The sequence below is a fragment of the Octopus bimaculoides genome, chromosome 3 (genome assembly GCF_001194135.2).
Source record: "Octopus bimaculoides isolate UCB-OBI-ISO-001 chromosome 3, ASM119413v2, whole genome shotgun sequence".
Classification (NCBI taxonomy): domain Eukaryota; kingdom Metazoa; phylum Mollusca; class Cephalopoda; order Octopoda; family Octopodidae; genus Octopus; species Octopus bimaculoides.
Genome location: NC_068983.1, coordinates 112,247,196 through 112,266,138, shown reverse-complemented (window position 1 = coordinate 112,266,138; position 18,943 = coordinate 112,247,196). Strand labels below are relative to the sequence as shown.

The window sequence follows — 18,943 nt, the reverse complement described above, 5'->3', positions numbered from 1 at the left end:
TATATATATGTACATACATTATATATATATAAGAATATACATGCACACATACATATACAAATATATACACTTAAATATCTATGCATGTATGTGTGTGTGTGTGTGTATGTATATATATATATATATATATAAATGTATACATTGTATATATATTGCTTTGAATTAATTTAATTTGCCTTAGTTTATATTAATTATGCAATTATGGAGCTAATGGTGTGTGTGTGTACAGTGGAAAACTTTTTTACATACACATGATATATACATATGCAAATATATATATATCATCTGTATGCAAAAGATTTTCCTACATACATACTTATCATTAATTCCATTACTGCTTAATTGATATACATAGGTAATTAATATAAATTAATGCAAATTAAATTTATATAAAACTATATTTATCCCAAATTATCATGATGAAATAGGAAATGGAATATTATCGACTATATCTTGCCATTTGCAAGATCTGTCAAAATGAAAATTGCAGACTTATTCCTTAAAATTGTTAAGGGAAATTTTCCATTCCATTTTCTACCAAATATTAAAGGCTACCATTAAACTTTCTTCTACTGCTACACCTAATTTAGGTGTAGCAGTTATAGCAACTGCAGATTGCTCTAGATGAAACAAGTATTACATCAGTTCTAAACAGACCAAAACTTAAAGATTTAATAATTGTCCCTTTGAATATATTAGTTGTTAAATTATCAATTATAGCCATGCCTGTTATAAAGAGGTGTGAGCTGTCATATTAATAAATAACAGCACAAACAGTAATAAAGGTTTGAAATTTTGGTACAGGGCCAGCAGTTTTTGAGGGAGTGGGGAAGTTGACCACATCCACTCCAGTACTTCATTTGTCTTTATTTTATCAATTCCAAAAAGATGAAAGGCAATGTTGACTTTGCTAGAAGTTGACTTCAGAATGTGAAGACAGAGGAAATGCTGCTAAACATTTTGTCTAGCTAGCTAACAGTTCTGCCAGTTCATCACCTTCACACTAACAATAATAATACTATAAATAATAGCTACAATACTTATTGTGCTGATAAAGATAATAACAATAATAATGGTTTCAAATATAGGCTCAAGTTCAATAATTTTGAGGAGAGGAGGGGCTGATTATATCAATCCAAATGCTCAAGTGGTACTTATTTTATTAACCTTGCAAACATGAAAGGTAAAGTCACCTTTTGCAGTATTTGAACTCAGAACATATAAAGCCAGCAGAAATGCTACTAAGCATTGTCTGGTGTGGTAACACTTCTGTCAGCTCATCACTTAAAAATGGTTGTAACAAAGTGTGCAATAATACTAGTATTAACAATATCGATAGCAGAAAGACAAACTATCAAAATGATGAATGCAACCTGGTTGATTCTTGTATAATGTGGTATCAAAATGTTCCTTGACTAGTTTTGCTTAGTAAGAAATAACTTAGTTACCTAAGTTTTAATATCATCTCCTTCGAAATAGTTACCTTATGCAGTGATACACCAGTCACAGTATTTCTACCATTTTTTGAATCCATCCTGGTAATCGCTTGCCATAAATGAGTCAAGGACCTTCTACAGTTTGATCTGGATCTTGACAACAGTGTTAAAACAACGATCTCTGAGATGCATTTTCATTTTGGGGAAGGGATGGAAGTCCACAGGAGCTAATTCCGGTGAATAGGGTGGGTACAGAAGTGATATGTTGTTTTTGGTGAGAAACTTGTGAATGAGGAGAGCTCAGTGACAGGGTGCTTTGTCGTCACAAAGAATCCAGTTCTTCACACTCCACAGATCCTGTTGCTTTCACAGAATGTCCTCCCTCAAACACTTCAAAACGTTGCAGTAGAACTCTTGATTGATTTTCTGGCCATGAGGGATGAATTCTCAGTGTATAACACCACATTTCTAGGAGTGGCACTCATGGCAAGTCTTCCAGATTGCGCATCATCTTCCGGGGATGCTCATCTGCTTTTGAAGCTCCCATGCCACTCAAAACATTGTGCCACTCAAAACATTGCCTCATTGCCATAATCTTGCCAAGGCATGCTCAATGTCTCTGTAGCAGACTTCCCAAGTTAAACGCAAAATTTCCCGTTGCCTCTTTGTTCCTGTCCATGACAAGATCACAGACTACAGCAGACACATGATCACAAAAACACAAACTTCACAACTTATGAAGTAAACACAATGATGTCACTCATCGTACTGCTTCATAAAGAAGCTTAATCATCTGCTGTCATTTGTTGGTGTGCTACAGAACTAGTTTGAGAACTTTTTGATACTACCTCGTACTAGTTACAGAGTAATAAGGATGAAGAAGAGAATAATAACAGAATTTCTTGAAACATAAATGCTAGCAATATTCTACCTGCCTCAATGTGGTGAGCTAGCAGAATCATTAGCATGCCAGGCAAAATGCTTAGCAGTATTTCGTCTGTTTTTACGGTCTAAGTTCAAATTTCTCCAAGGTTGACTTTGCCTTTCATCCTTCCAGGGTTGATAAAAGAAGTACCAGCTGAACACTGGGGTCGTTGTAATCGACTTACCCACTTCCATGAACATGCTGGCTTTATGCCAAAATTTGAAAGCAATATTCTACTTGTCTCTAGGAATTCTTCTTTGCCGAATTCTGATAAAAATGCATGCAGTTGTTTTGTGAAAGAAAAATTTCCTTCTCAAAGGTCACAGAAATATAGTAATGTAATTCATGAATGTACTTTTAAAACCTATAATTCTTCTAAATTCTACATTGGTCCCACTTCTAATATCAAACAAAGATATGACAAGACATTACCATTGAATATCTAATGAACTTTGGCTCTCCTACTGAAGATATCTTTTATTTGAAAGTCAAAAAAATTCCCTGTGACTTGGAATTCTTCATATTGAAATCTGAAAATTCTTACCAAGGCACTAGAAAGATGTACCAGTTTTATATGGGCAAAGTTTTAGAAATTAAGGCTAACAAATGTTTATCACTTAACTTCACAAATATATTAATAATTGTGAAATGTCTTCATTTGAACTCCTTCCTTTTCATTAAATATATCAAGTGTTAAGACAATAATATAGCTCCCTGTTTTTCATTAAATAGCCAGTAATCATTGAAAACTATAATATTAATATACATACAATAATGTGATTTATTAATTTCCTTTATAGATTTAAGCCAGTTTTAACACTTGAACATCATTTTAGTTTGGATCATTGTGCATATATATATGCTTGTTTAAGTTAACATACTTTGTATTTAAGTATGCTTTTATGCTCATACATATATATCCATGAATATGATTATGTGAATGTGTGTCTATATATCTTTTTTTTATGCATATCTGTGTTTATGCAGTTATTTTGGTGTGTGCACATGTCCATAACTGTATATAATTTTATGAGTGTTATATGCATATAGATATGTTCATATGTAAACTTGTATATGTTTCAATGTATATATGTATGTTTAAGTGTGAGAATATAGATATGTATACTTAAATGAGTCCATGTATATATGATTAATTTTTTTTATTTGCCCTTTATTTTCCACCTCCAAGTCCCCATTTTATTTTGGCAATTGGACATTGGACACTTGTCTAATTTTTTCCATTTGTCTTTGTGGTGTATTCAGCTTTTACAATCACTTATCCTATATCTTCATTATTTACAGATATATAACTGTGGTTGTGTTTTTCATCTCTCTCTCTCTCTCTCTCTCTCTCTATATATATATATATATATATATATATATATATATATTTACACACACACATATGTCTGTGTGTGTGAGAGAGAAGAAAAGAGAGAGTTGAAGAGTGATAAGGAGGATAACGGGGTGGGTTGAGTAAGAGGAGTTTCAGGCCTATCCCCTTTGAAACATGAGTGAGTGAGGGTGTATAAAGTGGTGCAAGAAAAAGGGATAAAAACGATAATGACAAAGAGTCAGAGCATACACCTTAAGGCGTTGAGCACATGTTCTGGCATTTTGTTGAAGGGGATGAATAGAAAGTGGTGACAGAAGGCTCAGGGAACATATATAAGAGTTGTATGAGTGTATGTGTCATGTGGAAAGAGAATGAATAATAGATAAAATGGAGGCAGTCAGTAATAAATAGATGAAGGTAGTCAGTATTGAAGAAAGGTAGTGGAGTGGTCAATGGTAAACAGGAGGGACAAAACTCAAAAAGAAAAGGCTCAAAAGACAAGAAATATTTCAGGCAGTACAGAAACATAATGATATATCAAATTCACAAACACAATGTATTTGCTTTGCTAGTTTGTTGGTCAGCTATGATTTGAGGCATTGGAGATGACTCTCTTAAAGTGTTAGATGTTAAAACACCTGAAAGTTAGTCATAGGCAGGTGAGACAACTTATGTCAAGTTCCATTCAGGAATGATAGACATTGATGTTTTGTCATTTTTGTGTCTTATCAACATCACATATCTGAACCAAACTTGATCAAATTGAATAGTCTATCCATGACTATTTGTAAAATGGTTTAAGAATTATTGCTGGTATCTCCGAATGGCACATACGTGGGAATAAATCCAAATATGATTTACAAGCAGCTTGAGTAATGATATATGTAGTAACAGGCTTGACTTTCATCAATTATAGTAACAAAATAACCACACAGTAAGTGATATACATTTCTATTAATTTATTATTTTCAATAGTTATATTTCACATAAGAACAAACCAATTAATTATACTGAAAATCATATTTGCAAACATGTATATGATATGTAGGTCATTACACAATACATAAGATAGAAATAATATTTTAGCTAACATGGTTATGTGATATATGAATATATCAGGAGTGGCTGTGTGGTAAGTAGCTTGCTTACCAACCACATGGTTCCGGGTTCAGTCCCACTGCGTGGCATCTTGGCCAAGTGTCTTCTACTATAGCCTCGGGCTGACCACAGCCTTGTGAGTGGATTTGGTAGACGGAAACTGAAAGAAGCCCGTCGTATATATGTATATATATATATATATATATATGTATGTATGTTTGTGTGTCTGTGTTTGTCCCCCCAACATCGCTTGACAACCGATGCTGGTGTGTTTACGTCCCCGTAACTTAGCCGTTCGACAAAAGAGACCGATAGAATAAGTACTAGGCTTCCAAATAATAAGTCCTGGGGTCGATCTGCTTGACTAAAGGTGGTGCTCCAGCATGGCCACAGTCAAATGACTGAAACAAGTAAAAGAGTAAAGCAAGGGTGGTAGCACTAAAGAAAGTTGAGTAAATTCTTGTAAATTTGTATTTTCAAGTGTTTGAGAAGCGTTGCTTGAGTTATAAAAAGCTGCAGTATTGTATCTTCAAACAGAGTCACCGTCCTCTGTCCTTTGATTCCGGGAAATGTGCTCTCATTTTCTTTTTGCTTTTGCGTAACATACTTTGTATTCAAGCCTTTGGAAAACTAAGCCAGTTGATAAAGTGATAAATTATTTTGTTTAAGTCAAGACAGCTCCTGAGGTTTGATGTGTGAATTAGTTTTGGTATAGATGTATGTGCATGTGTGGATAAACTTGCACTAATGTAGTGGGTATGTATGCTTCTTCAGTATATAAACATGCCTGATTTTCAGTTTGTGTGTGTGGTGTGTGTGTTCATGTGTGTGTGATGTGTATATGTGTGTGTATTTATGTTCCGTATGTACATGTGGTTGTGTGCACCATAGGTAGACTCTCTGGAATGTTTTACAAATTTTCACAGTAATCCTAGCATTTGTAAACTTTTATTTGAATCTGTTGCTACACAGTGGAGTCCAACCATAATAATAGGTACAAATAAATATCTATAGCCTTGATATGAGAGTTATAAATTTCTCATTAGTTCTCCATAGATGACCATCTTTCCCAGCTTATGATAAAACACAAATTTTCCAAACAGCTGATCTCTACAGTGAAGGCCTATGGCTTAGTGGTTACGGTATTTGGCTTACAATCATAAGGTCCTGAGTTCAATTCCCATTGACATGTTGTGTCCTGGAGTAAGACACTTTATTTCATGTTGTTCCAGTTAACTCAGCTGGGAAAAAAAGAGTTGTACCTGCATTTCAAAGGGGCAGCCTTGTCACTCTGTGTCATGCTGAATCTCTCTCAGAACTACATCAAGGGTACACATGTCAGTGAAGTGCTCAGTCACTTGCACATTTCATGAGCGGCAGATTCATTGATTGAATCAACTGGAACCCTTGTTGCTGTAATGAACAGTGTGCCAGTTTCATCGCTACAACAGTATATGATTCTTGGTCTTGTTGTATTTACATGGGTTGATAATTTTATTTGGAATATTCCACTAGTACAATTCTATACTTAAGAGATGAGAGATTATGTATGTTATTTACATTATTTACATTTGATGGATATGTAGGCATGCAAACATGCATACATACATACATGATGATGGCCGTCCACTCGTGACTGAGGAAGACCATTGCCGACCTTCAGGAATATTGTGCACTCTAGGACTAACTTATATTTTGCATTTGCGGCTCCATTGGTGGCTAATGAGCCCTGCTCTTGACAAGCATACATGACTGCAAACATTGCAGACCAAGCTTTCCCCATTCACTATACGAGCCGTGCGCTTTCGCACATACATACATACCTACCTAAAAAAAATGCACATATGTATGCATGCATGTATGTATGTATGTATGTATATGCGTATGCATGTATTCAAATTCATATATGGAACTGAAAGGCATTCTGTTAGCAACTTTTAAATCTACCCCAAATGCATGAATATACTAAACAAGCATGAATATAGTAAACAATTACAATTGATCTGTTCAGTATACAGGGCATAAAATATAAAAACTATATAAATTTATAAAATCATTCACCCTATTCTTGTATTTCCTATAACATCATATTCAACATATGTTATCTTGAAAACAACTAATGAATATGAAAAATATTTTGAAAGAAAATGTTGCATTAATTTTAGTTATTTAACATTAGACTTTGTTTCATAATGACGACAAATCTATTCAAATTGGGGTTTTAGTATTTTATGTAGGATAGGTTAACTCTGAAAACACAAATACTATTGATTTTTCTCAATGACCTCATGTATTCAGACATTACATTTAACTTGCCGTTTATTTACTAGAGTTTTTTCTAATTTGGTGGTGAAGTCAAATTACTTTATCAAATTACATCCACAAATCTAAGTGAAAAATATTAAATTCTTCATACTACCATTTATACAAAGTCATGAGTTAAAAGCAAAATATAATATTGAATTATTAGATTCAATGTGAGCACAGAATGCTTTTGCAAAGAACTTCAAACTAATTTTGTTCCAATTGGAACTATAAAACTGGAGTTCATTGCAATTTTTGGAAATAAATCTTTCACCTTTTCTTATACTTCTTCCCCTAACCAGCCCATGCACATATTTGCTGTTTGTGACATCAAAGGTGCAGTGAGTTCAGTCATTGGTTCTACTAACTTTACTACATAATCTAACACACATAAATAAAAACTTAAACAAACTGGGAACTCACATTGTACATGGAACAAATGAAGAGATAGCTATGCGACAGCAAGTCCACGAAACCAAACAGTTTAACTAAACAGCAGAAACAAACAGTAAAAAAAAAAGCATAAATTCTCTCTCTTTTCCACTTATGTCATTTTTTTTTATTAATCTTCTGAAAGCCTTTAATTTTGTTTTAAAATTTTTCTCTAGCATTTCTTTCTCACTTCTCTTTTTTTTTTCTTTCCTTCTCTATTCTTATACAGTCCATCTTCCTGTATTTCCCCCGCTTTCTCTCTTCTGTCAATCATTTTCTTTCTATGCCACCATATTTTCTCTTACGCACATGCATGTGCACACACATACTTACACACACACACACTCTCTCTCTCTCTCTCTCTCTCTCTCTCTCTCTCTCTCTCTCTCTCTCTCCTTCTCTCTCAAATACACTCATATATCAGTAATCTATTAATAAGGATTTTATTTTTCACTACCTGTAGGTGGAAACAATAGGGGATGCTTATATGGTTGTAAGCGGTCTTCCAGAACGTAATGGAATAAAACATGCCGGTGAAATTGGCACAATGGCATTAGATCTTTTGTACCAATGTGGCAACTTACGAGTTAACCATTTGTGGAATATGCCTTTGCTCCTGAGAATTGGATTACACACCGGTAAGTAAATGAATAACTAAATTTATTGATAGTTGTCTTATTGAGTAGTTCCAATGAACTCTGCCTCTGCAGACCAATAGAATTTAACCAGCAGTTGCCTCTAATTAAATATGCCAAGCCATACTTCAGTCAGCATGAGTTATATACTAGAGTATACAGCTTCTCATGCAGTCATTGGTTGTATGAGGTGCAATGTAGCTGGTATTCAGTAAACAGTTCCATGCATTTTAATGCTCTACCTGCTTATATATCAAAGTCCCTGCTAATGACTGCAGCTAAGCTGTACAAGCAGACTCAGTTGTTATATGGTTGTTTTGATGACATTTTTAGATGACAAAAATATTTCTCACTCTGAAAGCAGTTAATTGAAAGAAAATTCCTTTTCTTTATACCATTATCTTCAAGATAGAATCATCCATGTTCAACATTTTAGCTGATTCAATCTACTTAAATAGGTATATGTACAAACAAAACAGTTTGCGTAATGATAATAATTATTACTTATCATTGGGCATAAAAACCTAAATATATAATACAAATCGTTTCAGCCATCTGTTGTGTCTGCTTCTCTTCCCGATTGCAACAGTAGTCAGGAACAGAAGCAGATATAGCAGAAGGATTTTTTTCTCCCTTCCTTTTATATTTTCCTTCTGATGAACAAGTTGTTAATTGGCTTGCACTACCGTACATTCAGCAACTGAGTCTTCTGCTCTGAATCACCAGTCATCTCCCCAGTACTACAATAAAATAAATTGAAATTTAGTACTCAAAATAAATAAGATAACCCACACACAAATAGGTGAGTAGCTGCCATCTTGGTTAACACAGGACATTCCTTTGCATTGAGCACTATCAGCTCCTATCAGCTTCAGGAAACTGGGTTCATCTAATGTACTTGTTTTTGTCTTAAGATTTTGCTGAATTACCATATCTTTTGGGCAGGTTAACACTAGCTACTAGTTTTAGTGTGATCTAAGGTAGGCTGTGAGCTGGCAGAATTATTAGCATGCTGGACAAAATACTTAGCAGCATTTCATCTATCTTGAAATTCTGCCAAGGTCAACTTTGTCTTTCATCCATTTGAGGTTGATTTGAGGTTTTGCACTTACCTCTTCCCCAAAATTTGAAATCAGTATTAGTGTGATCTTTATTAACAGGTTTTTTTTTTTTATTTGGAGTAAGATTCACCTCACCTCCATCTTTTCTTCAATCAATATAATATTTCTCTAGTCTCATTTGGCAGCATCATTATGTTCTCATTGTTAATTTGGACACTGAGGTACTGCAGGAATACAGGTTCCTTTCTATTAACTTACTTTTGTTTCTTACTAAGCTCACAAGTATGTTTTTACTCTTTCTTCTCTCACTGATGTTTCCAATGGCTGCCGCTGCCAACCACTTCATAGAGTCCATCTTCTCCACAAATAATTGCAATTCAATGGAAAAGATTAGCAACTAGACGTTTCTGGAGCATTTTGTGCTTGATGCTAAGACCACAGCACTAAACTGAAGGCTGGAACCGGCTGTGCTTTGTATACAGTAGTAGCAACAGTCACAGTCTTTCTCTTAATACCAGGGTGGCAAGTTGGTAGAATCGTTAGCATGCCGGGTGAAATGCATAGCGGTATTTCGTCTGTCTTTACATTCTGAGTTCAAATTCCGCTGAGGTTGACTTTGCCTTTCATCCTTTCAGGGTTGATTAAATAAGTATCAGTTACACTCTGGGGTCTATGTAATCGACTTAATCCTTTTGTCTGTCCTTTCTGTGTTTAGTCCCCTGTGGGTAATAAAGAAATAAATATCAGGGGCTTATTGTTGTTCACACTGCTACTGCTGTTTACCACTCACTTTTTCTTCCTTTTTCTTTTTCTTCTGCATAGAAGAGCCTGCAGTGCTTTTTAATACCACATGTATAATAACTGGGCTTACTTCCATGAATCACTAGTTTGATTGACCTGATTCCTCAGCAGAGTATAGCTTCTGGATAGCTTTGTAATTTTCATGGGTTATCTAGATTTAGCTTTAGACCCCCATCCAAGTATATGTCTTTGCAGATCACCTCTTTGTGCATTACCTGCTCATAGTGTACTGCGAAGATAATGACAAGCCAAGGTCCAATGTCAGTACCAAAATCACTGATTGTAACCTTTCAATTTTTCATTCCCATGTATCATTGAACTGTCCTTGGGCAGGGATGTAGTACTTGAGTCCTACCAACCTACTTACTACATCCTCTGTCTCAAATAATATGCACTACTCCTATATGCTTTACCCTTATTGAGGTTGCATAAATTCTACTGCACATCCACTAAGCCAACTTCCAACTTCTCTCTCTGTAGCATATGAAAATCCTACTCATTTTTTTTTTTTGTCACTCCTTTTTAGCTTGTCTAGAATATTTGAATAATAATTCTAGACAAGGATGTACTTAATTTCATTTTGTAGCATACCTCTTATTTGTTGTTCCTTAGTATGAAGTTAACTCATGTCGAATAACTCTTTTTTGGTTTGCAAACTTTGGCAAAAGATGAGTGGTTATTGTTAAAGCTTTTATTATTGTCATTTATTTTTGAGTTTCTGGTATTTTTTCTTTTCTACTTATCAAATGTCAATTCTTGTTTATAAATGAGTCTGTTTGTTTAAAATGTAATCTTGTTGAGAGCATTTAAATTTTCTGAGATCATTAAAGAAATGAGAAAATTAAATTAGATGCAAACATTGAAATCATACAATTAGAGTAAAACTATCCACACAAATATTTAGATGTAGATAAAAATTCATAGTATAAAACACACAAAAATGATGAAGAAAGTTAGAAGAATATACTACAGAAGAATTTTATTTATATTTAAAAAGAAAAAGAATCAGTATTAGAAATAAAATAATAGGTATAAATACACTAGATATCCTAGTTATAAAGTAAAGCTCTGATATAAATAAACAGATAGTTAAGTGAATGGAAAAGTCTCAACAGAAAAGAAAAAAACAATTAACTACAGTGTTCAAGACACCAGCCCAAAACTGATCTCGATATACAGTACCATGCAAAGTCTTTGGCCACTTTAAACTATTGTAAATTTCTACTAATTACCAATTTATAAGTGGCACTTTTGGGTTTGCTGTTGGTAGTATGATTTTTTGTGGTATCTGGAGGGGCAGCATACGGAAGGGCCGCCCCGAGCAGCACACACTATAGCTATGCCAGTGCTCATATCAAAGAAACCTACACTGATCCAAACCATAACAAGTCATTGCCATCTATAAATGGGTTAAAGCATCTCTTAGAATCTGATATTGAATTTAAATTGGGGTATCAGGGAGAAAGAAGTGAATGATTTGGTAAGAAAATCTAGAGCAAAGAGTGCCCCAGGAGGTGAAGGTGTCTCATATAAAGTATATAAATATTGAAATTGTCTAAGAAAGAAGCTCTTTGTCCTATTCTGACAGCTGTGGCATGAAGCGACTCTAGTAGAAGATTGGTGTAAGGCAGAAGGCACACACCTGCTGAAGGAGGCCAATGCAGAGACTATAAAACAGTTTAGGCCAATATCCTTATTGAATGTGGAAGGCAAGATCTTTATGGGAATTCTCTCGAGGAGAACAGTGACATATTTACAGAGTAATGGATATATTGATGAATCAGTTCAAAAGGTTGGAATCCTTGGCTGCATTGAGTATTGTTTTACAATTTGCAAAGTGATCTAGGATGCCAAACAGAACAAGATAAGTCTGAATGTGGTGTATTTTGATCTAGCTAATGCCTATGGGACAGTGCCACATGAATTACTGATGAGAGCCATGGACCACTTCCACATTCCAGTAAAAGTAACAAAATTAATAAGGATATATTATGACAGTTTCGAGATGAGGTTTACAGCTATAAATTTTACAACAGATTGGCACTAACAGGAGATTGGCATTACTGTTGGCTGCAAAATATCTCTGTCATGTGGTTTATGCTAGTCGTGGAGATGATTTTGAAAGCAGCAGACTTTTCAGAACAAATCGCCCATGTAAAATCACCTAAGAAGACTTTCCTGGATGACATGACACTTCTGTCGACAGACAAGCAAATCATGCAGAGTGCCCTCTTGAGGCTAGATGAGCTGGTGAAGTGGTCAAGGATGTGATTTAGGACAAAAAAGTTGCATAGTCTGACACTTATTAAGGGAGTGCAAAAGGAAGTTAAGTTTAAAATAGCTGAAGAAAGCATTCCAACAGTCAAGGAAGAATCCATTAAGAGCTTGGGGTGTGTATATGATCAAACATTGTCAGATAGGAGTCGAGGGATGCAAATCATAAAACAAGCTGAGGATGGGTTAACAGCAATTGATAGCTCAAAGCTACCAGGTAAATATAAATTATGGTACTTACTGTTCGGCTTGTATCCATGCCTTATGTGGCCACTTCTAATATATGAGGCAGCACTGTCATGAGTTCAAATCATTGAATAAAAGTGTTATGTGTTCATTAGAAAGTGGCTAGGCCTACCTCGGATATTGAACAATTCGGCTCTCTATCGTAAAAAAGGCTCACTGCAGTTACCACTGGCGTCAATAGTCGAAATTTGTAAAGTAGGGAAGGTACAAATGGCGATGATGCTGAAAGAGTTGAAGGGTATAGAAATCAAGTGTAATCCACCAGATGTAAAAACAGCCAGTAAGTGGAAAGCAGAAGCAGAGACTGGTGACATCCTGTCTTCACTTACACATCGAAATATGGTGGGTGCAACATAAATTCATTGGAAGGGACTTGGATTTTGTGCAGATCAATTCAGACCATTTACAAGCATGATGTGGAGTGAATGCAGATGTGTTGTTAGCAACAGCATCAAAATAAGAGAAACAGAGAGAAGAGAGCTCAATGTGATCCAATGCACTCAACAAGGACAGATGATGAAATAGAAGGAACATGTTGTTGAGAGAAAAAATAAGTAGGAATGGGATATAGAGGTAGACTACATCAACAGCTAAGTTTTCTGATTCTTTCATCCTCTGATGTCTTGCCATTGCCTACAAATCTAGTAAAATGGAATGTCTCAGACAATGATATATGTAAATGCAGAAAAGTTGGAACACTGAAGCATTCTTTCAAGCTGTTCACTGCCATTGAACAGACATACATGGAGACACAATCTGGTCCTCAAGGTTATCTTCAATGCCATAAAAAACCAAATTGTTCTCATCAACAGTGGCAAAAAACCATTGAAAGAACCAACTAGAGATTTCATTACTTTTGTGTGCTCAGGACGGCAGATCAATTTCAAGAAGAAACTTCCTGTGAGCAATGAAAAGTGGAATGGCTATTGGAAGGTGGCTGCAGATTTACCAGGGTACCAAAGATTCTTTCCCATCCCACTATGAAAGAAAGGAAATAGTAAATTCTCATCAAGTTCATGGTTCTGCATTAAGATAACATGATCCCACTCTGACTCAAAAGATTGACCATTATGTAAACCTCCTCAAGGAATGTGAAGACACAAGCTGGAAAGTGGAGCATTTTCCAATCAAAGTTGGATGTAGAGGATTTGTTGGACACAGTGTGAGGTGACTGTTGTTATTGATAAGCCTAGTTCATCGTAAAGCAGATACCATCATGAGCGATATACAAACTACAATGGAAAAGGCAAGCCACTAGATTTGGTTAAAAACAGACGATGAGCAATAGCTAGAAGAATATTGAGCTATATTTGATAACTAGTTGATCTAGCAAGCAGAGCCTCATTTCAGTGAGGAGGAGGGGCCAGTGCACAATGATGCTATCAAGAAGTAGGCCCTAAAATGGCGTGCATTCTCTCCTAATGACCCCATACACTTGTTGGCTTCCAGTATGTGAAGCTTTCGACTGGTAGCACTTGCATGTGCAAGTTATTTGCAAAACATATGACTATATAAATGAAAGGAAATAATAAAGAACAAACTAGAGCCATCTAGACGGAAGACAAAATATCTAGAAAAGAATAAAACAACAATACATAAATAAAAAATAAACACAAAATATCAAAATATATTAGGGAAAAAGGAAAAGAACAACTCACTCTCAGGTCAATAACCTACAAGACTTTGAAAATTAGGGGACTAGTTGATTACATCAACCCCAGTGTTTCATTGATACTTAATTTGACAAACCCCGTAAGGATGAAAGGCAAAGTTAACTCCAGTGGCATTTGAACTCAGAATGTAAATCTAGAGGAAATGCTGCTGAGCATTTTTGAAAGATGAAAGGCAAAGTTGACAGTAACTGTATTTGAACTCAGAATGAAAAGATGGAGCAAATGCCAGATTGCAGCAAAAATATTATTATGATTGGCTGCTTATTCAGAGTGATCTTTGTGACCAATGGAAGTAGACAAATTTTACATTTGGCTGCAGTACTGTTTATGATAAAAATAAAGAAGATAAAATCGCTTTACAACAGCAAGAGTTGTTAGATTTTGATACTTGGTAAAATCCTACATCTGAAGCCAAATTCAGCAAATGATAACTAGCAAAACACAATAACATCAAACTTCGATTTCTCCCTGCAAAATAGAAGCTTTCTAGTAATTTTTCTACTTTGATAATTATGCTTACCATATATGTGTGTGTGTGGATGTATGTATGTATGCATGCATGCATGCATGTATGTATGTGCGTATGCATGTATGTATGCATGCATGTATGTATGCATGCATGTATGTATGCATGCATGTATGTATGTATGTATGTATGGATCAAAACAGTTTGATTCAAACTCTTTGGTACCAAAGAGTTTCAAGTGGAATGCTAATCTTCAGCCATTAGAGACAGACTTCAGTGGCTAAAGATTATCATCATGCATGAAACTCAGAATACCAAGGAGTTTGAATCAAACTGTTTTGATCTCTACATATAACTCCCAATAAATGTGTTGAGTGCCCTTCTTTCATTTGTCTACTCACTAGTATATATGTGTGTGTGTGTATATATATATATATATAGAAAATAAAAAAAAATAATAAGGCAGAATGCTAAACTGAAAGCATATTTTAATATAGATGTGTATAAAGAAGATTAAAAAGGATTTCTAACTGGCTTTCAATGCATGGCAAATTTTCAAGAAGAGGGAGAATGAAAATGCTTTTTGCAAAAAAATAAAAAATAATATATAAAAAAATAAATATACCAATACATTATATTGTCTTTGAGCTTTTAAAGTTCAATGGTAATCCATGTAGATAATTGTTAGAAAGATTAGGATGCATGGAATTAAAAGTTGTGTTTACAAAAAAGGGACTGAAAGTTTATGTGTTAAGTAGGAAGTGTGGTGTCAAAACAGGTGTGTGTAACTTCCTGTTTTGACACCACACTTCCTACTTAACACATAAAATTTCAAAACCCACAGAATTGTCTTCCCTTACACACACTTCCTGTTTTGACACCACACTTCCTACTTAACACATAAACTTTCAGCCCCTTTATTGTAAACACAACTTTTAATTCCATGCATCCTAAACTTTCTAACAATTATCTACATGGATTACCATTGAACTTTAAAAGCTCAAAGACAATATAATATATTGGGTATATTTATTTTTTTATATATTATTATTTTTTTTTTTCCAAAAAACATTTTCATTCTCCCTCTTCTTGAAAATTTACCATGCAATGAAAGCCAGTTAGAAATTCTTTTTAATCTTCTTTATACACATCTATATCAAAATATGCTTTCAGTTTAGCATTCTGCCTTATTATTATTTTTTATTTTCGTATTATTTCTCCACATGCGGCTAACACAACCCCACCATTTACTGACTATAGTAGAAGACACTTGCCCAAGGTGACACGCAGTGGGATTGACCCCGGAACCATGTGGTTGGTAAGCAAGCTACTTACCAAACAGCCACTGATATCATCATTGAATATGGTTCAATTACAATTTCGATTTCACTTGCCCCAACAGGTCTTCACAAGCAGAGTTTAGTGTCCAATGAAGTAAAGATACAAATAAGTGAGTTGGCTACACTTCTGGCAGAGGCTACAGATTATGTTCTCACTTGGCTTGCCGGGTCTTCTCACGTACTGCATATTTCCAAAGGTCCCGGTCACTAGTCATCGCCTTGGTGATGCCTAAAGTTCGAAGGTCGTCTTTCACCACCTCATCCCAGGTCACCTAAATAGCGGAAGCTATCAATTATTTCTAGTTTTTCTACCTGGAATGTGGCAAAGGTTGTTTTCTGAATTCACAGTACACACAAGAGCTACTGCTATTCTTGTTGCCTTCAGTTTTAAAATTTGCACTATCACCACTTTTTCTCTCATATTTGTATTACATAAATGTTTGCATTTACAGTAGAATCCAGTTACAAGTATTATCATTTTTTTTTACTTTGCTAATCTTTTTTTAAAGCTGATTATTTGTTTATGAAATCAAAAAATTTCCAAGTTCTTTTGAATCTATCCATTAGAGCCATCTTTTTGGCTAGTGCTCCTTCCTACTCTTCTAGAAATCATGCTGAGTCATTTAAGAAATAAACCTTATATAATAATATAATGATATGATAAACCATATTTTTCTACCATATTGTAATAGGGCTGATACACAAATAGTTTAAGGCCTTTAAATGACAAAATGTCACTCACCCTTCTAAAAATCTTCCTCATCAAATAAAACATGACAAGATACAATTTTATTGAGCTTTGTTATAGGTGTCTGTTCATGACAAACAGAAGCAGCAACAACAATAGCAACAACAACAGAAGCAGCAACAACAATAACAACAAAAATGATGACATTAACAATATATCAACAAAAAATGTACAAACAAAGGTAACATACAATATTGAATAAACAATCCAGTATAACATGAACAAATGCAAAAGTTGAAGTAGCATGTCTCAGTAATTATGACTGTAAATATTTTTTCTTTTCTTTTAGTTGTCACAAGTGCATGAATAGAAAAGGAGTATTACAAAAATGAAAGAAAGATGAAACACTATTAAAATGAATCTAGTTATCATAACAAATTAAAGAAATTAAAAGTTTTCTTATTACTACTTTCTGTACATCTGCAATTGATGTCATGCTCATGCACTCAATTCAATTAGAAGGATCTAAAATAAAATTGCACTGAAATCAGATAGCAGCACCAGCAATAATAAATTATTTCTAAACTCTTGAGAGACACCCATTATGTTTTGTATTGATAAAGCAAGTTTCACCTGATCTAGTATCAATATAGTATGAAATATATGGATGACAAATATGACTCCTCCACAAAAGTTTAAAATTTGCATTTGGAATTTGGTTACAATTAAATACTAAATTCTTTTCTTTTGTTATTAAGCATATTCTCTCCAATATTATAACATTTTAACATACAATCTCATAAGTTATATGATAAAAATACTTTAAACAATTTGGCAATGCTTTCAACTAAACTAATTTGTTTTACAGCATTTTGATTGGATGAAAATGTGTTCAGTTTGTTTACAACCTTGCAAAGAGAGAATAAGAAACCCCATATGGTTGAAGTGCAAGAAATTTATAATGACTACTGCAATAATTTTATTTACTTGAATATTATATTATTAGAATATTATATTCTGGATATGTAAATAAAAATATGTTATGCATATATGAAATTTTTATTGCACTGGTTTACATCTTGAAGTTGGATAGTGAAGTCAAATTAAATTGATATTTTGGTAGACTGCAGCTGACAAGTCTATTGCAGAAGAGGAAATGAAAGACAGATTATTAAATTATCTTGTAAAATTTAAGTATATAAGGTCAGGAATGGCTATCAAGCTGGAAAATAATTTGTATGGGTTAATATTTTCAGAATAATTCATATAACAAATCTCAATAATACAAACCACAAAATAACCATCTGCATTTAGGAATATGTAATATATATCTTTTGTCTCTTTCAATTATATAACTGTTGCTTGTATTTAAAATGAACACATTTTAGTTATGTACTATGAAGGTGTATTTTGCCACTGTGTCCAAATTATCCCTATATAATGCAAATAGTCGGGTGTATCCATAGGAAACACTTATCCTTATCCTTCTATCATGCTTCAGCCTTTCAATGCACGACATAAAGCTGCTCACTGTCAAGGAGGATTTTTTCATCTTGCAGTTACTTAGTGAAATCATTAGTGTTAGTGTCATGTAAAATGCTCCCTGTTCACTCTGTAAAGTGGTTGGCATTTGGAAGGAGATCCTGTCATAGAAGCCATACCAGAAAAGATGTTGACGCTTGATACAGGCCTCCATCCAACTCAAGTGTATAGAAGACATTAGATAATGATGATCATGATGAGGAGGAGGAGGAGGAGAAAGGGGAAGAGGAAGAAGAGAAAGATGAGGGAGAAGAAGAAGAGGAAAGGGAAGCAAAGGATGAACAAGAGAAAAACAAAAAGGAAGGAAAGAAAGAGAAAGATGAGGAAGAAGAAGAAGAAGAAGAAGAAGAAGAAGAAGAAAAGGAAGAGAAGGAGGGGCAGATTTTATTATTGTTGATGGTGGTGGTGGTGATGTTGTTGGTAACAGTGGTGTTGATGCTGCTGCTGTTGTTGTTGTTGGTGGTGGTGGTAGTGGTGGTGATGCTGTTGCTGGTATTAACATAGCATTGCATATTCTGATTTAAGAAATACCAACTTAAGTCTTTTGTTACAAGAAAATATTGCCAGGAGGATAGTGGGAAGATATTACCTGAGGGGTAAGCGTAAGGGACATCTCGGCTGAGGAATGATGAAACAAGCTTCAGTGTCTTTTCTTTCAATATAAAAAAAAACTAACCTTTCTATGT

General features: G+C 34.5%; 1 protein-coding gene across 2 annotated transcripts in view; it reads left to right on the top strand.

The window, feature by feature from the left end:
• Positions 1-18,943, top strand: part of LOC106868455 (retinal guanylyl cyclase 2) — a 363,114-nt gene that overhangs the window by 315,710 nt on the left and 28,461 nt on the right. For both annotated transcript variants that reach the window (XM_052966448.1, XM_052966449.1), the window contains one exon: positions 7,995-8,169. In XM_052966448.1, coding sequence (XP_052822408.1) covers positions 7,995-8,169 — 175 coding nt within the window. The remainder of the gene's footprint in view (positions 1-7,994; positions 8,170-18,943) is intronic.